The 22,623-nt window shown below is 44.9% G+C and overlaps 1 protein-coding gene, 1 long non-coding RNA gene and 2 other non-coding genes across 5 annotated transcripts; 1 reads left to right on the forward strand and 3 right to left on the reverse strand.

Moving 5' to 3' along the window:
- Window positions 1–5,142: 5,142 nt before the first annotated feature.
- LOC135105452 (cilia- and flagella-associated protein 251-like) lies at window positions 5,143–6,624 on the reverse strand. Its single transcript, XM_064013576.1, has one exon. The coding sequence runs from the start codon at window positions 6,553–6,555 to the stop codon at window positions 5,617–5,619; it is 939 nt and encodes a 312-aa protein (XP_063869646.1). The 5' UTR covers window positions 6,556–6,624; the 3' UTR covers window positions 5,143–5,616.
- A 3,740-nt stretch (window positions 6,625–10,364) lies between these two features.
- Window positions 10,365–12,603, reverse strand: LOC135105943 (uncharacterized). 2 transcript variants are annotated; one of them, XR_010271061.1, is made up of 3 exons: window positions 12,589–12,603; window positions 11,130–11,444; window positions 10,365–10,754 (listed from the first exon to the last, which is right to left on the reverse strand). It is a non-coding gene; the product is annotated as an uncharacterized LOC135105943 (long non-coding RNA). The 2 variants fall into 2 exon arrangements; XR_010271062.1 differs by lacking the exon at window positions 12,589–12,603 and adding an exon at window positions 12,506–12,520.
- A 3,220-nt stretch (window positions 12,604–15,823) lies between these two features.
- Window positions 15,824–15,905, forward strand: Trnas-gcu (transfer RNA serine (anticodon GCU)). The gene has a single exon. It is a non-coding gene; the product is annotated as a tRNA-Ser (tRNA).
- Window positions 15,906–16,089: 184 nt separating this feature from the next.
- Window positions 16,090–16,161, reverse strand: Trnag-ucc (transfer RNA glycine (anticodon UCC)). The gene has a single exon. It is a non-coding gene; the product is annotated as a tRNA-Gly (tRNA).
- Window positions 16,162–22,623: the final 6,462 nt, after the last annotated feature.

Raw genomic sequence — 22,623 nt, forward strand, 5'->3', positions numbered from 1 at the left:
TCCTGTTCAAGATTCATCAAAGGGCGGCACCGTACAGCGGCACCGTACAGCGGCACCAAAGGGCAGCACCATAGGGCGGTACCGTATGGCGGCACCAAAGGGCGGCACCGTAACGTAGCACTGTAGGGCGGCACCGTATGGTGGCCTTAGGTAACGCCCGACGATGCCGCCCTTTGCTGACGCCCTACGATGTCACCCTACAGTGCTACGCTACGTTGCCGCCCTTTGGTGCCACCTTACGGTCTGCCCTTTGGTGACGCCCTGTTGATCCGCTCTACAGTGCTAAGCTATGGTACCGCCCTTTGGTGACGCCCTTTTGATCTGTGCTACAGTGCTAAACTACGGTACCGCCCTTTGGTGACGCACTTCGGTGCCGCTCTATGGTGCCGCCCTACGATGTCACCCAGTGGTGATGCCCACGGTGCCGCCCTGTGGTGACGCTCTATGGTGCTCTACGGTCTTTTGGTCCGGACCTTTGGCCTTACACCCTTTGTAGGGCGTCGCGAAAGGGCGGCACCGTAGTGCGTCGCCCAAGGGCGGCACCCTAGGAGGTGGCCAAAGTATGACATAGTAAGGCGTCGATAAAAGGCGGCACCTTACGGCTTCGCCAAAGGGCGGCACCGTAAGGCGTCGAGAAAGGGCCTCTATAGTGCATTCCAGGCCTCTATAGTGCATTCCAAACTTCTATAGTGCATTCCAATCCTCTATAGTGCATTCCAATCCTCTATAGTGCATTCCAATCCTCTATAATTCATTCCAATCCTCTATAGTGCATTCCAAGACTCTATAGTGCATTCCAGGCCTCTATACTGCATTCCAAGCTTCTATAGTACATTCCAGGTTTCTCTAGCACATTCCACGCCTCTGTAGTGCATTCCAGTCCTCTATAGTGCATTCCAAGCCTCTATAGTGCATTCCAAGCCTCTATAGGCCATTCCATGCTCTATAGTGCATTCCAAGCCTCTATAGTGCATTCCAGGCCTCTATAGCGCATTCCAAACTTATATAGTGCATTCCAGGCTTCTCTAGTACATTCCAGGCCTCTATAGTGCATTCAAAACCTCTATAGTGCATTCCAAGGCCTACGGTGGCGTCCTTTGGTGACGCCTTACGGTTTCGCCCTTTGGTGACGCCCTACGGTGCCGCCTTTTGGAGACGCCATACCGTGTTGCCCTTTGGAGACGCCAAACGGTGCCGCTGTTTTGGCAACGCCCTTCGGTACCGCCCTTTGGGGACGTCCTACGGTGCAGCCACTGGGCGACGTCCTACAGTGCCACCCCTTGGCGACGCCTTACGGTTCCGCCCTTTGGTGACGCTCTACGGTGCCGCTCTTTGAAGATGCTCTTCGGTGCCGCCCTTTGGCGACGCCAGAGAGAGAGAGAGAGAGAGAGAGAGAGAGAGAGAGAGAGAGAGAGAGAGAGTTTAGGCACCACGATATTTAAGTATACTGATTGACTATCACTTCTCCTTTCTCTCTTCATCTTCCCCTCACTCCCTCTTCTTTCTCGTCCATTTCTCTCCTTCCCATACACTTCCCCTATCTTTTTTTTCACTACTGGTCCTCTTCCTCACCTCTTTCTCTCTCGTCTCCCTCTCCCCTTTTCTGTTTTATTACTTAATTCCTTCTTTATCCTTTTCCTCATTCACTTTTGCTAGTTACCTTTATTATGTATATTCGTATTTGTGTGTGTGTGTGTGTGTGTGTGTGTGTGTGGAGGCGGAGGAGCTACGCACATGAATAGGAACTGATAAAACATACAAACAAAACAACAATGACTATCAGTCTATCCTGTCACACTCACATACACACACACAAACACACACACACACACACACACACACACACACACACACACACACACACACACACACACACACACACACACACACACACACACACACACACACACACACACACACACACACACACACACACACACACACACACACATGTATACAAAGAAAGAAAATTGTGACAGGTAACATTAGACAGAGGAGCACACAGGTAAGCGAGCAGGCAGACAAACAGACGGATAGATGGACAGGTGTGCATCATAGGGGCTGTTGGAGGGATAGACAGGTAAAATTAGAGACTGACAGGCAGAAAAACAGACTGACTGGTAGACAAATTATATAAACTGATGTGACGACAGAGGTAAACAGACTGGCAGATTTACAGGCTTACATAGAGGCATTCACGTAGACAAGCGGATAGTTAGACAGATCATGGTGGTGGGGGAGATACAGACAGGCAGACATACAGACAAGCAGACAAACAGATGTGCAATTTGAAAATCATGGAGGAGTTTTGTGAGGCAGAAAATATAAAAGTCTTGCAAAAAAGGACCTTTCTCACGCCTCTTAATTAGACAGCTCAGGTGGAAAGTATTTAACACGAACATTTGGGTTTTTCCCTCTCCCTTTCCTGACTGGAGGAAATGAGCGAAAAAAAAACAAAAAAAAAACGAGAGAGAAAAAAGGAGGAGGGTTGTAATTTTAACACAAGAGTCGCGCCCGATCGACCACACCCGATAAAATTTTCCTGAACTACCAAGGCACCCAACACCTGCCCACCTCTACCTGCCTACTGCCTACCTGCTTACCTGCTCTGCCTCCCTCTTCCCTATTTCGTTTCCCCCTTCCCTCATTTTCTTTAGACATTACTTTATCCAAATCTGTCTCCTTACCTATCCTTCCGTCCACCCCTCTCCCTCCTTCTTCTTTCCTTCGTTTTTTTCCTTCCTTCCTTCTTTTAGACACTTCGACCCAACTTATCTTCTTGCCTTTCCTCCTTCCTTCCCTCCTCCCTCCTTCATTTTCTCCTTCCTTCCCTCCTTTCTTTTGGGCACCTACCTCGGCCCATCCTACTTGCTTACTCACTTTCCCTCCCCTCCCTCTCCTTTCTGCCTTTTCTTATTTCTTTTCTCCTTCTCTTTGTACATCTATTTCGTCCCAGCTTATCTACCTTCCCTTTTTGCCGTGTCCTTATTCACACCTTATTAATTTTTTTGGACATCTTTCTCTCCTTCCCCAATCTACGTACTTACCTTACTTCTTACCTCCATTCTTTCCTTCTTTCCTTCCTTCCTTCCTTCCTTTCTTTCTTTTTTTATTCTATCACTCTTACTTATTATTCTCCTTTTTTTCTTTCTCCCGCTCCCTTTTCTTCCTTCCCTCCCTCTAGTAGTCTAAACCTTTTTCTTACCATCTCCCTCCTCTCCATCTCTGGTTTTCTGTTTGTCCTGTTTAGATTCCTAGTTTTCTTTTTCTCCTTCCTTCCCTCCCTCCCTCCCTCCCTTCCTCCCTTCCTCTGCTTTGCTTTTCCTTCCCGTCTTCAGGTAAAAGTTCAACAGATTTTTTTTCTTTTTTCCGCTATTGACTCAGAACCTTTAATGAGAACCGTCCATCTTTTCTCTTCCCACGACGCTGTCTTACACTTTCCCTAACTCCCTCTCCCGCCCCCGTCCGGTCCCTTCCCGTCCCCCCCCCCCCAACATCCACCCTTCCAGCCCGGTCCAATCTCGTGAACTGAAGGAAGTCGTAAATATATTCGTATTTAAATGTCACGGTCACGCACTTTTGGTTATCACTTGTATCTCTCTCTCTCTCTCTCTCTCTCTCTCTCTCTCTCTCTCTCTCTCTCTCTCTCTCTCTCTCTCTCTCTTCCCGTCATGTCGTTGATCTTAACCGTTTTTTTTTTTGTCTCCGTCTATCATCATCTTGTCTTTCTTTCTATGTATTTCACCTCCCATCACTATATTTCAGTTTCATATCAGTACATCTGAGCTTCCTTCACTGTATTTCAGCTTTTCATCACTATTTTTTTTTCCCATCACTGTATTTCAGCTCCTCACCATTTTATTTCTGCTCCATCATTAAATTTCAACTCCTTACCATCTCATTTCCGCCTCATCACCGTATTTCAGCTTTTCTTTCACTGTATTCCATCCCCTGTCACTGTATTTCAACCCCCATCAATGTATTTCGGCTTCCCATTGTTTTTCTTCCGTCACTATATTTTCGCCCCGTCACTGCTCCTCACCCTCTAGCCGTCACTGTCCCTCCCACAGCGCCTCCTTCAGTTTCGCAGACACGTGTTGATAAGAACATTCCACCTCCAAGTGAAGGACATTTCTTGCCGGTTATAAAGAGCCTGAGTGCTTCGAGAGACGCTTGTAACGCTGCCCACGTTACTTATGCAGCCAACGGAGCGTGAGGCATCATTGCAAATGGCACGCCTTGGTGGGAGCGTGTTGGTTGTGTACCGCAGGGACTCCGAGTAGCGCAGGGGACCACTTGTGTTTGCTCTGACTGGCTGTTAGTGAGGCGTAATGCTGCAGATATCACATGTAAATTAAGAGAGTTTTCAGTACTAATACGTTTCCCTTCAGGAGCACTATTTGTATTTGGAACCACTGCTTGTAGCCCGCAGACGATCACCAGACACGATATGTAAATAGTAAATGAATTGATATGTACAAGAAGAGTCATGATATATGTGACGTGGATAGACCGGCTGGCCTTGCGTAAAGCCGCCCGGCAAGGAAGGGAGGGAGGGGAGGGTGTGCTGCGTTCGTGGCGTGTGGTGGGCGACCTGGGATCATCCAAGGGCGACTGTCCTTGCAGTCAGATCACCCATGGGAGGGTCGTGTCCAGCCAGGTCATTTCTACTACCTTCACGAGAGCGTGGGCTTTAAAGGAGCACAGGCTGCACAAGCTTTACCTCGCCAGCCTGAACAAATCCGTGAGGCGCCTTCCAGTCTTCGTGTCACCCAGTAGTGCGGCAGGAGAAAGACTTGGAACACCTGCTGATTTTTGTTGCCACCAGGATATGCGATGATCTGCGGCGACAGCGGCCTTGTAGATCCTTTTAGAATGTGTGTCTGTCCGTGATGTGCACCCCAGACGCCTCGTACCCTGATCAAGCATCATGTCTGCACGTGTAGCTGTACTCATAAGAATCATAATATTCAATAAGATAACATAAGCTTTCTTAATAATAAAATGTGGCCCTGGTCAGCTGTCCACCGAGGGGCAGTTGAGCGAGCCAGCAGAGGGACACCAGGGCAACATTTATGCTCTCATAATGATATGTGAGCATCTGGAGCAGTGAAAAAAAAAATATATATAAAGGATTAAATGACGATGTATTGGGATGCCCCAAAGTTAAAATTTTTAATAAGGTTTAATAAGTCGTAAGTGAAAGGGAGCACCACAGGGCAAGTCCTGCGGCTTTCCATTGAGGGTCCTGCCTCCCTTGAACGTGCGGGTGGGTGAAGGGTGAAGGGGTGGAACAAAAAGCAAAATGATGTCGAACAACTAAAGCTTCTACCCCCAGCCTAAGCCCCGCCACCCATGGCCACCTGAACCCCGCAGGCAGGATGCACTTCTAAACCGCAGAGGATAAACGCAGTTCCTGACAGCATGCGATGAATGATAATAACAGGTGTGGATGAATGAGGTACCTGCCAGGATATGTGTAATGCAATACTCTTGCTGAAACCAGGCATATTTTTATCCCTGGCTCTGCGTGAACCTATTTAGCTCACCTGCCCTGCCTTTCACCTGCCTCACCTTGGCCACACAGTCTCCAAACCCTTAACTCTTTGGCAATGGCTATACTCGCCGCACCACGGACAGATCTACGGCCTCCAGTTGCCTGAAGATGAAGGCCGCCGCCATCAGCAGCACGAGGACCAGCGGCGTCAGAGAGTACAGCCAGTAGGTCGGGGGCTGCATGAGGCGCTCAGTGAGGGGTATTAAGGACTCAGGTGAGGTTTCAATGATCTTTTGTATCTCTTCAAACTTTCTCTCTGCATATGTCATTCCAGTCTCATCCTCCTCGTTTTCCTCTTCTTCCGCCCCTTCTTTCTCGTCTTGTTTATCTACCTTCTTTTTCTCTTCCTTCTGGTCATCTTCTTTTCCTTCCTTTTCTATCTCCATCCCCTTCTTCTTCTCCGTTTTTCTTCCTATATCCTCTTTCTCTTTTTCTTTCTCCATTTTCTCTTTCTCCTTTTCCTTTCCCATCTCCTCTTTCCCCTTTTCTTTCACCACGTCCTCCTTTTCTTTCTCCATCTTTTTCCGTTTCTCCCTTCCTTTCCCCATTTTCTCCCCTTTCTCTTTGTCCTTCTCCATCTCCTCCTCTTTCTCCTCTCCATGCCTCTCTCTGTACTGAGTCCATCCTTGCTGCATTTGGTCCAACTCCCCCAGTCTTCTCAGCAGCTCTTTATAAACCCTCTCCCCCTGCGTCAGTTCCGTCTCATCCCCGCCTAGCATCTCCTCCTCTTGACGCTGAAGACCCTGCTCATCTTCGTCCACTCGTTCCTGTTCTTGTAGCTGATGTTCTTTTTGCTCTTGTTGTAAGTATCGCCGTTCCTGCTTCTGGTCTGTATTCTGCTGTCTCTCCCCCTGTTGCTCTTCCTGCCGTCGTCGCTGTTGTTGATGGCCATCTCTCTGTCCTTGATCCTGCTGAAGGAATTGCTGGTGCTGCCTCTGTCGTTCCTCCAGCTCTCGGTACACCCGCTGCCTCTGTGTCTCCTCCTCCTCGTCTTCCATGTTCACCTCCTCGTGGTTCTACTCGCTGATCGATGGGTATTTTGTAAGGCTGTAAAATCAATGGGGTTATAAATGTATATGTTGTATGTTGCTGTTATGTTTCTCTCTCTCTCTCTCTCTCTCTCTCTCTCTCTCTCTCTCTCTCTCTCTCTCTCTCTCTCTCTCTCTCGGCGTGTTTTTCTTGGATTTGGGATTTATTGATGATGTGAGCTTGGTCAAGGATGATCATTATGTGTGTGTGTGTATGTACGTGTGTGTGTGTGTGCAAACAAAGATATGAGATTAATATTCTTTTATTTATTTTATTTTTTTTCTTTCAGGCAGGTGTTCGGGTCGCAGGTGCCGGGCCGTCCGTGTAAGTACCGCCAAGGCAACACTTGTACGGGGAGGGATCTGCATGTTTCACTGTGTGTTTTCATGTCGCCTTTGTTTCCATGTGATGTACATTGAGAGTCTCTTGTTCTCTCTCGTGTTATCCTCTTTCTCCTTTTGTTTCCTCCTCCTCTTCTTTCTTCTTTTGTTTCCTCCTCCTCTTCTTCCTTCTTTTATTTTCTCCTCCACCTCCTCCACAAAAAAAAAAGACAATTTAAGAAGGTAAAAAGATGTTAATAATAGTAAAGATGATGATGATGATGATAGTAGTAATCATGGTGAGAGTACTACTACTACTACTACTACTACTACTACTACTAATAATAATAATAATACCGTCGATCCTTCTCTAACGCGGCTTAAAAATGTAGAAGGAAAGTCTCTTCTTACGCGACCACGATTCACTCTAACGCGACTTTCCACACTCAAAACACTTGCCCTCCCGCCGCCACCTCTCAGCGGATCCCTCGTCAGTAATAATGAAATAAGACTCGCGAGTTACTCATTCAAACTGAACGGCTCTTTTCACTGACTCGGATGTATAGATAGAGTCATCGCTTCAAATTACTTGTGTTCAGAGGTAGATCAGTGAATGTCAATGGTGAATAAACGGGAAGATGGAGAGAAAACTATCATTGGGGGGCTGTGATTGGGAGGGTTGTGGTAGGGAGGGCCTTCTGGGTAAATGATTCAACTATCCACATTCTATTCTTGGCACCAACTTTTTTTTAGCAATAATGGGGTCAAAAAGGGGAGTTTGGGTGGGGGTGCAGAAGGAAGTAAGAGGTTTTAAGAGCCCTTCTAACGTGGTGTTTCTCTAATGCGACGGCCTTACTGAAGAAAATTATAATAATGATAATAATAGTGATGATAACAGTAATCATAATAATGTAACAACAAGAACAGCAACAACAACGAAATACTATTAAACGCATTTTTATTTTTAACACACACACACACACACACACACACACACACACACACACACACACACACACACACACACATGTATCCCTTCCCCCACACACGCATAGCCCCTCCCCTCCACCCTAGCACCCAGCGCCACACACCTGCCCAGAGTACGTACGTAATTAGCTGCTTGGCTGGGCAAGGTCTCTCGCTGAGGTTGGCAACGCTGTGAGGTGCTGGAGGTGTGACGGGGGTCGGTGGGGGAATGGGGGAATAGGTAAGCAAGGTAGGTGGGAGGGATAAGTTAGCAGGCCTCCCTAATCCTACCTAATCCTAACTCTTCTACCTATCTTCACCTGGCCAACTACAACCCTAACTCAGGTGTCTTATCCTTTCCACGTGGGTATTTGAGTGAGTTACATACGTGGTTAAGCTATTTGTCGTGTTTGTGGGTAGTTTAAGGGTGTAATTGGTGGTCGTGCTTCTTGTTGCGCTGGTGGTGTTCTAAGTGGTGGTGTCATTAGTGGTGTTGGTGGGTGTGTATAATACAAGTAAATGCCAAACAGCAACACTAAAGGGGGAAGGCGAATGGGTAATGGAGACAGTAAGGCAGTTTTTATTCAGCGCACCGCATTAAAAGTATTCTTAAGCATTTCGGCGTGTAACCTCCCATAGTTATAGTTAGTGGAACTTCTAGTGGCTTTCAAGGGTGACTTTATGACTGAGGTGATACTTTAAGATAAGGGATCATATGAAGATCAGCTACCCCAGCTTATTTCACTTGAAGAAAAACCTTATTAAACCTAACCTAACCTAACTATATAGATTAGGTTAGGTTAGGTTAGGTTAGGTTAAGTTAGGTTAAGTTAAGTTAGGTTAGGTTAGGTTAGGTTAAGTTAGGTTAAGTTAAGTTAGGTTAGGTTTAGGTTAGGTTTAATAAGGTTTTTCTTCAGGTGAAATAAGCTGGGGTGGCTGATCTTCATATGATCCAAGATAAGTTTTATATCACCAGTAAGACAAAACAGCCATGGGAACGCGACTAATGCTCTTTGTGGCTTTTGAAAATTTGAAAATATTCCTTATGAGAGATCAAGGCGATTTTAAGGATACGAACCCATGTCCTTAGCATCTCCAGCCTGAAAGATGACTTGTGTAGCTTGAAGCGGAGTTAAGTTGAAGTTGTGATTTATGCAACACCTTAAAACTCAGGCTCTACTATAAAAGTACTATAATTTTACTCAGAGACCAAGATTTACACAAGTATATCCTGAAATAGGGATGTACTGGCAGTTTTCTATGAGGCAAACACGTGCAGTGGGTGGCTCAATCATTCTTATCCAGCGTGAGCAGTGTTTGTGTTGTACGTGTTGTGCATAAAACACCGAACTGGTTCTTTGAAACGCTCTCTTCTTTCAAAAGGATAAGTTATGTTTTTTTTATTTTTTTCCCCGATTGTGATGAAGAACCTTTGCTAAACTAGTCGATGTAATGATTAGAAGCAGTTTATTTCAGAGATGTAAATAATGAATGAATATTAGAACCTGTTAAAAGTAGTGAAGATAAAACACCGGAACCCTTGAAAATACAAACATAAGAGCAGAAGAAAGTAAGGAACACTTTAAGAAGTCAGAGGGCGAGGTTATCAGCAGGCAGTCTGTGAACATATTTTAAATCCAAGTATGACCAATATAAAACACAGAAGAGACGTCCCTTTATGAGCAAATCCCCCTTGCCTCTTTTACCTCTCACCCCGGGAAGCATTCACTCGCTAAGTAGGATGAAGTGAGGGAAATTACAAGATATGAGCGGGCCTACACGTGACAGTCCCTTTATAAAACACATATATCTGCCAGTACGTTCCTGGGATATCAGTCAACACGTTCTCCTATTGTATAACCATAGTTTTCCTACATTTGCATGGAATAAGTTGGTTTAATTACTCAGTTGCTTTTTATAAGGGGAGGTTTAAAGGAAGATTAGACAAATTTATAGATGGGAGTAATAGGCTGAAAAAGGGCAGTAATGTTTTATACTACTGGGACTGCCACGTGCATGAAATAAGTTGGTTTTATTGCTTCTTAATAGGGAGGTTTAAAGGAAGATTAGATAAATTTGTAGACGGGAGCAATAGGTAGAAAATGGCAGGCATGTTTTATATTACTGGGCCCGCCACGTGTAGACCGGATGGCTTCTTGCAGCTTCTCTTATTTTCTTATGCTCTTATGCACTACTCTCTACTGTATTTACTTGGATATTGTTTACATACGGGCAATATTGTGTCCCTTCGTTGGTCTGCCCTAGTATCTAAGAGTCACAAGTTATTCTCCCCAGTAATCGTAATAAATCCATGTTATTGCTTATTTTCATATCTGTATAGGCTCGTGTGTGTGTGTGTGTGTGTGTGTGTGTGTGTGTGTGTGTGTGTGTGTGTGTGTGTGTGTGTGCTCTTCATATCTCAGCACATGTTGTTCATCATTCATCATTAACAGAATACATCACAAGGCTTCAGTTGGAAATGAAAGCAAAGCTGAAGAACAAGTTTTTATTGTCTTACAAATTACTTCATAACACTTGTGCGGACAACGATTGCATTAGTAGTAGTGATTATATAAAGTAAGATAAGATTACTCAATCATTCAACAACACGCTGTCTAATGCTAGCCTGGCTGTTTCCAGAGACAGAGGAGGGTGATGATGATGGTGATAGTAGTGGTGACAGTCGGGAGATGCAGGAGCAGATCACCCTTCAGGTACTGTGTGCATGATGAGGGCGTCACAGAAGGCTCGGTGGGTGGGGGCGAGACAGAGGTAAACATCCAAATCACAGAGGGGTCGTGTGGATAGGCGGCTGGTGGGGCAAGCGGGAGTTGTGGGCGTCTTAAGAAGCTGCCTCTTTTCAGCTTCCACAACGCTGCTCACTGTGAAAAAGGAACAACTAAAATTATGTTTGGGTCGAGTAAGAATGGAAGGGCGAGTTTGAAATGACACACGCCGACACTGAAGCGTGTATGAGACATTACTACTTTTCACTTTGTGAAAAGCCACAACATTAGTGACACATTAGGTTGGGGGTATGAAAGAGTGATTCTGGGATGACACGTGCAATCTCAAAAGTGTGCACGAGACATTACTGCCTTGCCAATGCCTTAAAATTATACAAGGCACGGCGATATAATTAGACCAGGGCCACGTGGGAGGAGTTGAGGATGACACGGTGACACAAAAGGGACTATTTAATCATATCGTCACTATATTGCAGCCACATCATACAGAAACATAACCGAGAAACTCACCTAACAGTCCTTGACGCGGGAACACACTCCGTCCTTGCATTTCTTTATCCAGGAGCATCCCTCGACGTCCAGAAAGTGGTCGTAGTCAATCATCATCATGGGGAGAAAGGCACCGACCTCTGCTCCCTCGTCCGCGGCTTGTCTTGTGGGGGCCGCGGAAGCCAGGGCGGCCACCAAGACCAGGCAGCTGAGGACAATGGCAAACTTCATCTTGGGTGACTCGCGAGGGAAGTGGTGCCGCAAGTATGGTCGCCGCCTGCTATATACCCAAGGGCAGGGCGCCTCTAGGAAAACCCCAGCGAGTGATGGTTTTCCCTGAGAGACAGTGAGCAGAAGGATAGGTCAGTGGGAAGCCACGGAGATGGGAGAGAATCAAGGTCAGTTAGCGTGAGTGCTGGCACCGCGCCTGGCACTCAGGAGGGGGAGGTCAATGGGTAAAGCTCTTCGTCTCTTCCTGACTACGAAGCGTTGCAGTGAATGTATATAACCACACACACACACACACACACACACACGGATTAACTAACATGTGATTCTTTTGTATAACAGTTATATAAATGTGTTATTTAATGCACAAATGAATAAAGAGATGAATAACTGAATAAATCAATGAATGCAGGAACAAGTAAATGAATGATTAAATAGTGAATTACCCCCCAAAAAAAAAATGTACATATAACTTCAAAGTTAGGTACACAAAACAAATGTGATCCTTCTCAGTTGAAATTCCGCTCCATCTCCCACTACGTCTTTTTAATTTTTTGTGCTTCTCTCTATTCTTCCCTTTACCACTTCACCTCCCCATCGTGAACCCATCTTTCCCTTCTCCCATACCCTCTGCCTCCCCTCAGTGAAATAAGCGGTCTTATTCATCCCCTCGAGTGGCGGGTTTCCCCTCACCGCCAGCCATTCCACCCCTCCCGCCCTCACCGCTGCAAATAAACGTGCTGTTGTGAATGGTGTAAGTTAGCACAGGGAATCCCGTCACGTAATGAGAAGAATGCGGAGGACAAGCGGCAGCAGACTTGTTATTATTTACTAGTCTTTGTGTTTGTGAAGGACGTGTATTCTTAAGTGATTTGTTTTTATCTCTTACGGTCTGTTTGTAAAAGGCGGAAAGGTGATTTGCGAGGTTTTCATTAGTGTTTTTTTATTTTTTTTTAATTTTTATTTTGTCTGTTAACGATGTGGGTTGTAGAATACTTGTTTGATCATCACTAGAATAATGAAAACACTATTGTAAAGCCACAGTAGATCATTAGCCGGGTTTTCATAGGTGTTTTTTTTTTTTTTTCTATTTACGATGCAGAATCATTGTTGAGCCATCACTACAATCATTAACACCCTCTTGAAAAGCCACAATAGCTTCCACTAACTGTCAGAACTTGTTGAAAGAGTTCGAGGAAAGATGCCGAGCTGAAACGATTAGGAACAGAGTCCACCATCCAAGGTCACGCACCCGCTGAACTGTGTGTGTGTGTGGTGGTTGGGAGGGGGGATTAGGCACTGACGCTCACGCAGACGCGGCTGGCGGCACGTGGCGGTGTGGCCTGTATAGTACTGTGTCGTTTGGTTCTGTTCGGTAAGTTTCGGGAAGGTTCGGAAAGATTTCTTATGTGACGTGGGCCCTCAGACAGGAGACGGTCCACGGAATTAGGTGTATCATGGTGTGTGTTGAGAGTGATTATTATTATGAATGTCTTAAGAAATAGGTACACGAACACTGCTTTTGTATATATATATATATATTTTTTTTTTAGTGTTTCATTTATGGTTGCTATTGTCGTGATTAGTGTTACTCTTCTTTTTCTTAATATTTCTTCTTCTTTCTCTTCTTCTTCTTCTTCATCTTCTACTTTTTCTTCTTGCTATTGTTATTATTATTATTATCATTATTATTATTATTATTATTATTATTATTATTATTATTATTATTATTATTATTATATAATGGAAACACAGCTTCATTGTTAATTATTATTGTATGAGTTATGGTGATAATGATAATAACAATGGTGATGATGATGATGATGATGATGATGATGATGATGGTATTAATAATAATAATATTAATAATAATAATAATAATAATAATAATAATAATAATAATAATAATAATAATATTGATAATGATAATCTCTCTCTCTCTCTCTCTCTCTCTCTCTCTCTCTCTCTCTCTCTCTCTCTCTCTCTATCTCTCTCTCTCTCTCTCTCTCTCTCTCTCTCTCTCTCTCTATTCATATTCACAGAAAAATTATTAAATTCACCTCTGTAAAAAATAACAATATTCTTTGATTATTTACTTAAAACTACAACTATTTCTTTTGGTTACGCGACATTCATACTCTACAGACATTTGTATTGCTTTAAATCCGCAGCAAACTGTATGATGAAGTGCATTGTTAAAGCAGCACCACAAGCGATGGGTTTAGGAAGGCACACCACAATATCAACAGACGTAGGTTAAGAGGGGGACCTGGTAGAAGTTTTCAAGTGGTATTAGGGTTAAGGATAGAACAAGAAATAAGCTTCAAAAATTTAGGTTAAAAAAAGAAATACGAAGGAAGTGGCTCTCAAATAGAGTGGTAGATGAATGGAACGGACTCAGTAATCAAGTTGTTAGTGCTGAGTCATTAGGGAGCTTTAAGAGAAGATTAGACAGATTCATGGATGGAGATGATAGGTGGAAATAGGTAGGTATACTTCATACAGGGACTGCCACGTGTAGGCCTCAGGGCTTCTTGCAGCTTCCCTTATTTCTTATGTCCCGATGTAAATACGCAGTGAGGCATATCAATCTGGCAGCGAGTTATCCAGATCCAAGGATTTTCCTTTGAAATTATAGCATGTTCAATTCGATGCGGTTTATGAATTTTCCGAAACGAACCTAGAATCTTTCCATCTTGCCACTCTCACATTTCTTCTACCTATCTATCTATCATGCCGGCAATCCCACACAGGGTGGCCCACACAAAGCACCGCACAATCATTCATACTCATAGCCCCATCTACCTTGGACTAACATATCATACAAGAAATAAATACTGAATAACATCAAACAAATGGTAAATTCCCCAAAATACAAAAGCTTCCCTTATAATTCAGCTCCAGAACTCAAAAGAAAACCAAAACTGTTCCATTTTCTTTTACCAAACTTAAGGTACCCTATAGTAAACCACACCTCTCTGCCGTACCCAAAACATCCACCAAAACACGTCAAAGCCACACCCTCTATGAATCCGCAGGTGCAGTACGCGGAATAGAGTCATCAATCGCGTGACATGAGGGAAAGACAAGCGGAGACAGGGAGATGCGCGGCGGATAGGTGGATTAGAGAGCACGGGAGAGAAACACAGGCCTCAACAAATGTCTCTGTCTGTACCTCGTGTAATTTCATGGATAAATTGCTGATGGCAGGTGAGGGCGGCAGGCGTGGCGGGTAGCGGTGATAAAAATGTGCCGAGCGAGAGAACATTGGAACTGTATGATGATGGGACAGAGAGAGAGAGAGAGAGAGAGAGAGAGAGAGAGAGAGAGAGAGAGAGAGAGAGAGAGAGAGAGAGAGAGAGAGAGAGAGAGAGACTTAACAAATAGAAGGCATAACCACATTTCCATTCAATTCTCCTACAATTTAACTTACTTTCTCTTTACCCTTAGCATTTTCTTTATATGTTATTTCTATCTTTAGCATTTTCTTACCTTTCTGTTTCAAGTCAGTTGTTAACTAAGGGCAAGTAGTGAGCACAGGGGAAGTTAATGTCTCACTTTCCTCTGCTCGTCTCCTTTCGTCCCTCGTCCTCCTCGTCCTCTTTGCTCAGCTGTTTTAGGCTTGTTCTTGTTGGCCGTCGCTGCCGTCGTCGTCGTCATCGTCAAAGGATGTTGTTGTTGTTGTTGTTGCTATTTATTCTGAAGATGTTTGATTCTAAAAAGATGCTGCTGCTACTACTACTACTACTACTACTACTACTACTACTACTACTACTACTACTATTACTATTACTACTACTTCTTTTTCTTCTCTTGGTGATTGTATTCTTTTTTATATTCTATTTATTATGTGGATGCATTACACTATGAGATCGTTATAATATGTAAGAGAGAGAGAGAGAGAGAGAGAGAGAGAGAGAGAGAGAGAGAGAGAGAGAGAGAGAGAGAGAGAGAGAGAGAGAGAGAGAGAATTATATAAAACGTCTTATCAACCGACAAACTTTACTTGTTGTGTTAGGAATCAGACCTTGAGAAAGAGAGAACAGAAGGAAAAACACTTATATAATTGTCTTGGGGAAAACGAACGAACAAACAGGGACACGAGAAGAGATAATAACATTGAAGTTTATATAAAACAAGTTTCCTGTTCCTTTCTGTTTTGATTTTATTACTTTTAAGTTCTTGGGGAGAGGGACTGATTATAATAAGAAATAAAAAGTAAAATAAGCAAGTAAATAGTAAAAAAAAAAAAAAGCTTGACAGTTATTATTACTTTTTGGTTTGTTGAGTCTCACGTGTGCGATGGGGTACACACACACACACACACACACACACACACGGTAAAGTGGTATATAGAACAGTAATGTTAATGATGATGATAATAATCATAACGAATAAAAATAAACCAACAACAACAAAAAAGGGAAGCTACATAAAAAAAAAAAAAAAATATTAATATTTTCCCCATAATACCTTGCGCTTTTCATGACGAGGTGGCCGAGTGGTTAAGGCGTTGGACTGCTAATCCAATACGGTCTCCGTGCGTGGGTTCGAATCCCATCCTCGTCGCAAGGATGACAGTTACGTCAATTTTTTGGGTAAAATTTTTGGAAAGAGCAATTAATTTTTATAGTGAGGTCACGCCTCGACACGTGTAATGTAACGTAATGCTTCTCATTGGATAGCGCGGCGCGAGGACGGGATGCTGTAACTTAGCCTGTAACGATCTGCTGAAGATTAAAAATGATACGCTTGCGATGGCCGGGAATCGAACCCGGGTCAACTGCTTGGAAGGCAGCTATGCTCACCACTATACCACCATCGCTCTTCTGGGATCTTTAGACTTTAGAAATTTCTTCCATTTTACGTGTGTCTGTGTGTGTGTGTGTGTGTGTGTGTGTGTGTGTCTCTCTCTCTCTCTCTCTCTCTCTCTCTCTCTCTCTCTCTCTCTCGTATATTTCGTCCCATCCACCAAGCTGAGTACGTGCAGCATGCCTCTTCCCTCGGGAAAGTTCTTAGAGAGGAAATGGAAGAAGGAACCTATTTAGGCACTGCGTTGGCTGTTGTCATGGCGCCAGCGTAATGAGAGAGAGAGAGAGAGAGAGAGAGAGAGAGAGAGAGAGAGAGAGAGAGAGAGAGAGAGAGAGAGAGAGAGAGAGAGAGAGAGTCTATCTATCTTGTCTATCTTGTAAAACGATGCATCCTCCACGTTGCCTTGTCTCACTCATCACTCAGGGTTCAGATGGACGGAAGGGGACCAGTGTGGCGTGACTACTGAGGCCTGGGAAGGAGGTGGGGCTGGGGAGGGAAGGGAGGGAAGAGAATGCTATTTACAGAGGCCCTCCATTCGTTTCCCTTCCCTTGACTTCCCCCCTTGTTCCTCTAACTCCCCTCCATCCTCCGCCAACGACTACTATTCGCTCCTTCATCACTCACCGCCTCTATATCCTTCGTTTCTTTACACTCCTTCACGCTGTAGACTTCTATTCACTCCTTCAGTCCTTATCCTTCCTTGTATGCTGCCCTTTTTTCCTTCTCGTCCCTCGCATACCTCGCAGAACGTGAATATCCTAGCAGGGCGCCTCTGGGTGTGTGTTGAGGGCCGGGGTGCTTCAGGGGCGAGGCTATGTGTCTGTAGAGGAGGCAGTCCATTGTCTGAGGCGGTGTGCGGACGCTTTTATTGGTTGTGGGTAAACATTATGGGTGGAGGATGGGCCGCATAGCTCATTCTTGGAGGGTGTGTGGGTGTGGGTGTGTATGTTGGGGCGTGGATGATTTACGGGCGAGGGCTTGGAAGGGCAGTGAAGGTAGGGAGCTGAAAGGTAGGATCACACGGCCAGTGGATCAGCGTGGCCCCAGCAGGTGATGTCAGGCTCCCGCTGAGGATATGGAGCACATCGCTGATTGTTCTCATCTCGGTTATCAGGGTGTCAGTGGAGGAGCCTTGCGTAGGAAGGATGTAGTGCGGTGCGTGGTGCGGCGCAGGGTGAAGGGGCAGGAGGAAAGGAAAGGGAGGGATGCCATGCCGGCGTCCAGAGGCTGGGGTGGAAGGGGCAGGTGTGACGGACGGTAGTGAGGAAGGGCGGAGTAAAGTCTGGCAGGAAATATTACTTATAGTTTGACCTGTGACCCCTGCCAACGATACATCAGCGAGGCGTGACCCTGTATTTGAAGAGGCTTGTGACCCGTGCACGACCTCGTACGGACTCAAGCAAGTGAGAGCAACTGATGGCTTCCCCGCCGGCTTTCATCCTCCCCGCGGGGTTGTCGCAGGTGGCGGAGAGCGACCGTCGCCTCACTTGCTTAATTTCCTCCGGCAAGTGGCGGGCCTGTGACCCTCCGTCAGGGAATGACAGCCTCCGTTTACAGCCTGACGCATCAAAGGCACCGACCGGCGAGAGGGTGGCCTCCCCAGCAACACCGACAGAGGCACCAGTTTAAATTTCAGTAACGGTGCGTAGCAAACTAAAGAAGCACCTGAAAAGTGTTAGGATGCCAGTGCAGGAGTAGTAATATGTAATAAAACCCTAACTAAATTGATCGAGATATCCACGTTGATAATTAGTGCCTATGAGGGTGATGGGATGGAACAGCAGGGGTCGCGGGGAGCAAAGCAGGGGTGGGGCAGGCGCTTTCCACACCAAGGGCCCACCAGGCGTGTCGGCGCGTGCTGGCAAGCAGGGAGGCCTCGGTTCATTCCCCGAAACACTTGGATCGCCATCACTCACTAACAGCCACACCTGCACACCACACCTGGGTACCCCCGCCCCAACACACACACACCACACACACACATTCATCACCTCCATCCAATCCGTACTCAATGCTATAAAAACAGCCATGCACTCCACCACATTCATCCTTCATGCGCGTGCAAGGGCGCGTGCGAACTCACACACACACACACACACACACACACACACACACACACACGCTTTACTAACCAAAGCACAACTGGCAAATATTTGTATATTTTCCAGCTAATTGTGACATATTTTTTTACAACATTGGCCAGTTGTTTACCTTTCTCTCTCTCTCTCTCTCTCTCTCTCTCTCTCTCTCTCTCTCTCTCTCTCTCTCTCTCTCTCTCTCTCTCTCTCTCTCTCTCTCTCTCTCTGTGTGTGTGTGTGTGTGTGTGTGTGTGTGTGTGTGTGTGTGTGTGTGTGTGTGTGTGTGTGTGTGTGTGTGTGCTCATTCCAAGGATATTTTTTTTTCGTTCATATTCACACATTTAAATTCCTGCGAAGTAAGAAAGCCACACAAAGAAAACGTATAAAACAGAGTCATGCTTATACTCAGACACGGATGATGAATGTGGGCACGTGTGTGTGTGTGTGTGTGTGTGTGTGTGTGTGTGTGTGTGTGGAAGGGGCGTGAGAATTATAAGGATGACGCAGTAGTTTTATGAATGACAGAGTTCCTTTTCCCTTTTACGGTGTGTGTGTGTGTGTGTGTGTGTGTGTGTGTGTGTGTGTGTGTGTGTGTGTGTGTGTGTGTGTGTGTGTGTGTATGTGTGTGTGTGTTGACCACAAGCCACACATTTGCATTGAGTGCTGACTAGGGTGAAGATGAGTAAGAGAGAGAGAGAGAGAGAGAGAGAGAGAGAGAGAGAGAGAGAGAGAGAGAGAGAGAGAGAGAGAGAGAGAGAGAGAGAGGTCTGATACTAATCTTCAAGAAATATAGCCTATTGTGAAGTAACCAATCATACTTTAGGATCGGAACACACATACTTAAGAACCGGAAATGTGTCCTTAAAACACGCTGAGGGAACAGGGAGGTCATTATAGGTAGTCCTCTCTCTCTCTCTCTCTCTCTCTCTCTCTCTCTCTCTCTCTCTCTCTCTCTCTCTCTCTCTCTCTCTCTCTCTAATTGCACGGCGCCTCTCACTCCCTCTATGGGCGATGGTATCAAAAGGTAAGGGGGGAGGGAGGGGACGTTACATCACTACACGCTTACACCAGCAATTTAGGTTCCGCATGAGCACTCTCTCTCTCTCTCTCTCTCTCTCTCTCTCTCTCTCTCTCTCTCTCTCTCTCTCTCTCTCTCTTGATAAGGACATTACTAGCCCTCCTAACCTAACCGAACCTAACCTATCCTAATCTAATCTAACGTAACCTATCCAAATCTAACCTAACTTATACTAACCTTACGTAACCCAACCCAAGAATTATTAACATTAGGTATGCTGCAACACTTTGAAGACAACACTTAGCAAGGTGTAAGCAGGTCCGGTCAGCCGCAGCAGCAATCTCTGATCTTACCTGTGGGCACTTAAGCAGTCAGTGTACATCTTACCTTCCCTTTACTTGTCACCTGTATCTGTCACGTGGAGCATCTGTCGCCAGTCCCTTCATTCATCACTTTCACACACACACACACACACACACACACACTTGCAGAGGAGAAAAGGTTGAGCAAAGGATGATGTTGAAACGAAATGTAATAAAAACCACAGCTTCCCAAACAGAAATACTGATATTAGGTTTATACTTGGAGAAAAAGTCGTAAGGGGAAAGAGTGTAGTACATTAAGTGAAGTAAAGACATAAGCGCTGATAAGAAAACAAGACAGGAACATGTTAGTGTAGCTTAGGTTTTGTACACCATAACACGCAAAAGATTAGAAGAATTAATGATAGAAGCAATGATTGTAGTACATCAAGTAAAGGAAAATTAGAAGTATTATTATTATTATTATTATTATTATTATTAGTAGTAGTAGTAGTAGTAGTAGTAGTAGTAGTAGTAGTAGTAGTGGTACAGATTAGTAGTTTTATCGACCACAATATAATTTTACAACTTTAAAATTAAAATCAACAATAAATTTAGCCATAAAATAACCTCATACTAAACAAACCCTTTAGATAGCAAAGGAGACAGGACCATACTACACAAAGTACGCAGCTCAGAACCTCTATCCCATAACACACACACACGCACACGCACACAAGACCTAGTAAAAATATTGCACCAACTTTACTGCCATAAAACTTCCAGCCAAGCCTTAACTTTACTCACCACTCACTGTTCCCAGCCGCCACACGATCCATCAAGCGGTTCTCCTTTGCCCCAGCCAGCCAGCCAACCAACCAGCCAGCCAGTGACCAGGGAGACAATTAAAGAGTTACTCACCCAGCCGCCGCTAAACGCCCGCCTCTCAGCCTCGCTTCATAAATTTCACCAAACGTCCAATTAGAATGAGATCCGAGAGAGCGATGCAGGGAAAGTTAAGGGAAGCCACGCTGGCCCTCGAAGCCTTAGCGAAAGCATGGAGGGAGGTACTGTACGTGGTGAGAGAGGAAGGAAGGAACGAAGGAAAGGAGGGAGGGAGGGAGAAGTGAAGGGGTAAGAATGCAAGGGAAGAAATGAGGGATAGAAAAAAGGGTTAAGTGAATGTAGTTGAGGTATGGAAGGAAGATGAGAGAGAGAGAGAGAGAGAGAGAGAGAGAGAGAGAGAGAGAGAGAGAGAGAGAGAGAGAGAGAGAGAGAGAGAATATAAAACAGTACAATAACTTTATTTACATGGCATGCTGGAAAGAAGGAAGAGGCGAGGACAGAGAGACGTGGGAAGGAGTGAGTGAATCAGTCAGAGAGAGAGAGAGAGAGAGAGAGAGAGAGAGAGAGAGAGAGAGAGAGAGAGAGAGAGAGAGAGAGAGAGGGGGGGAAGCAGAGCAAGACCTTCGCTACTTTAATGTGGGATTATCTGTGTCTTGTATCTCCCTCCGCGGAACATTGCAAGGGATGTTCTAATATATTAAGGGATCTGTGTAATAAGTGGCTCGTGTCTTTAGGTACGGCACGCTGAGAGAGAGAGAGAGAGAGAGAGAGAGAGAGAGAGAGAGAGAGAGAGAGAGAGAGAGAGAGAGAGAGAGAGAGAGAGAGAGAGAGAGAGAGAGAGAGAGAGAGAGAGAGAGAGAGAGAGAGAGAGAATATTAATGAAACCAGTTTACTAATTTGTAGATGAGAGTTGCGATAAACCAGGGTGTGAAAAATTATGGAAATTGAACTTATATAATTGGAGAGAAATTTGATTAACACGACATAAGACAGAGAGAGGGAGAGAGAGAGGGAGGGAGGGAGGGAGGGAGGGAGAGGGAGACGAAGCATACGGGAGTAAATAAATAAATGCAAAGGGAAAGTAAAGAGTAAAGATAAAGAAAGGAAAGTAGGAAGAACGGCGTAGATAATTAAAGGCTGGAAAAGAAAAAAAAATGAAAAAGAAAACTACTCATTAAGGTTAGCACCACCACCACCACCACCACCACCACCACCACCACCACCAAAAAAAAAAAAAAATAGTAGAACAAACAAGACTCACCATACTGAAGTTCCTTGGCACTGTTTCCTAAATGATAGTGATGATAGTGGTTGATAGCGAATGTTAGTAATTATGATTGCAATAGTGGTGGTGATGCTAGTAAGAGAATGAAGGTGATAATGATAATACTGATGATGACGATGATGCGGCAACAGTAACAATATTGAAATTAGCACTTTTGATACCAACTTAATAATATAAAGGTGGGTCTGAAAGTTTTCTCAGTGCGAAACACGAGGCTGGGCAGGCGAGGCGAGGCGAGGCGAGGCGAGGCGGGGCGAGGCGGGGCGACCACTCCTGAAGCACTGAGAATCTTCCAGCAACTTGTTATTCTGAAGGCGGGTCGGGGTGGCGCTGTGATCACCCTCCGCTGCATAAATACATGTTAAGGAGAGATTCCTGCCTCCTGCCTCTTGCTGGGGTAGGAGAGAGAGAGAGAGAGAGAGAGAGAGAGAGAGAGAGAGAGAGAGAGAGAGAGAGAGAGAGAGAGAGAGAGAGAGAGAGAGAGAGAGAGAGAGAGAGAGAGAGAGAGAGAGAGAGAGAGATTGTTGTTTGTTGTTTGTTTAGTCTATATCGTATCTACAGCCTACAAGTTTCTCTCTCTCTCTCTCTCTCTCTCTCTGTCTCTCTCTCTCTACTTGTCTTGTTCAGTGGTGCGTGTTGTGCTGTTTTGTTTGTGTTGTGTGTGTGTGTGTGTGTGTGTGTGTGTGTGTGTGTGTGTGTGTGTGTGTGTGTAATTTAAGACTAAATTCATATATATATTTAATGTGTTTGTGAGCAATTTATTTAAGACAAACAAGAGTCGCAGATAACGCAGCTACATAAATACAGACATGAGAGAGAGAGAGAGAGAGAGAGAGAGAGAGAGAGAGAGAGAGAGAGAGAGAGAGAGAGAGAGAGAGAGAGAGAGAGAGAGAGAGAGAGACAGAGGTCATCTTTCTTTTATCTTTTAGTGGCTTCAATGACATCA

This window comes from Scylla paramamosain, chromosome 12 (genome assembly GCF_035594125.1).
Source record: "Scylla paramamosain isolate STU-SP2022 chromosome 12, ASM3559412v1, whole genome shotgun sequence".
Lineage (NCBI taxonomy): Eukaryota > Metazoa > Arthropoda > Malacostraca > Decapoda > Portunidae > Scylla > Scylla paramamosain.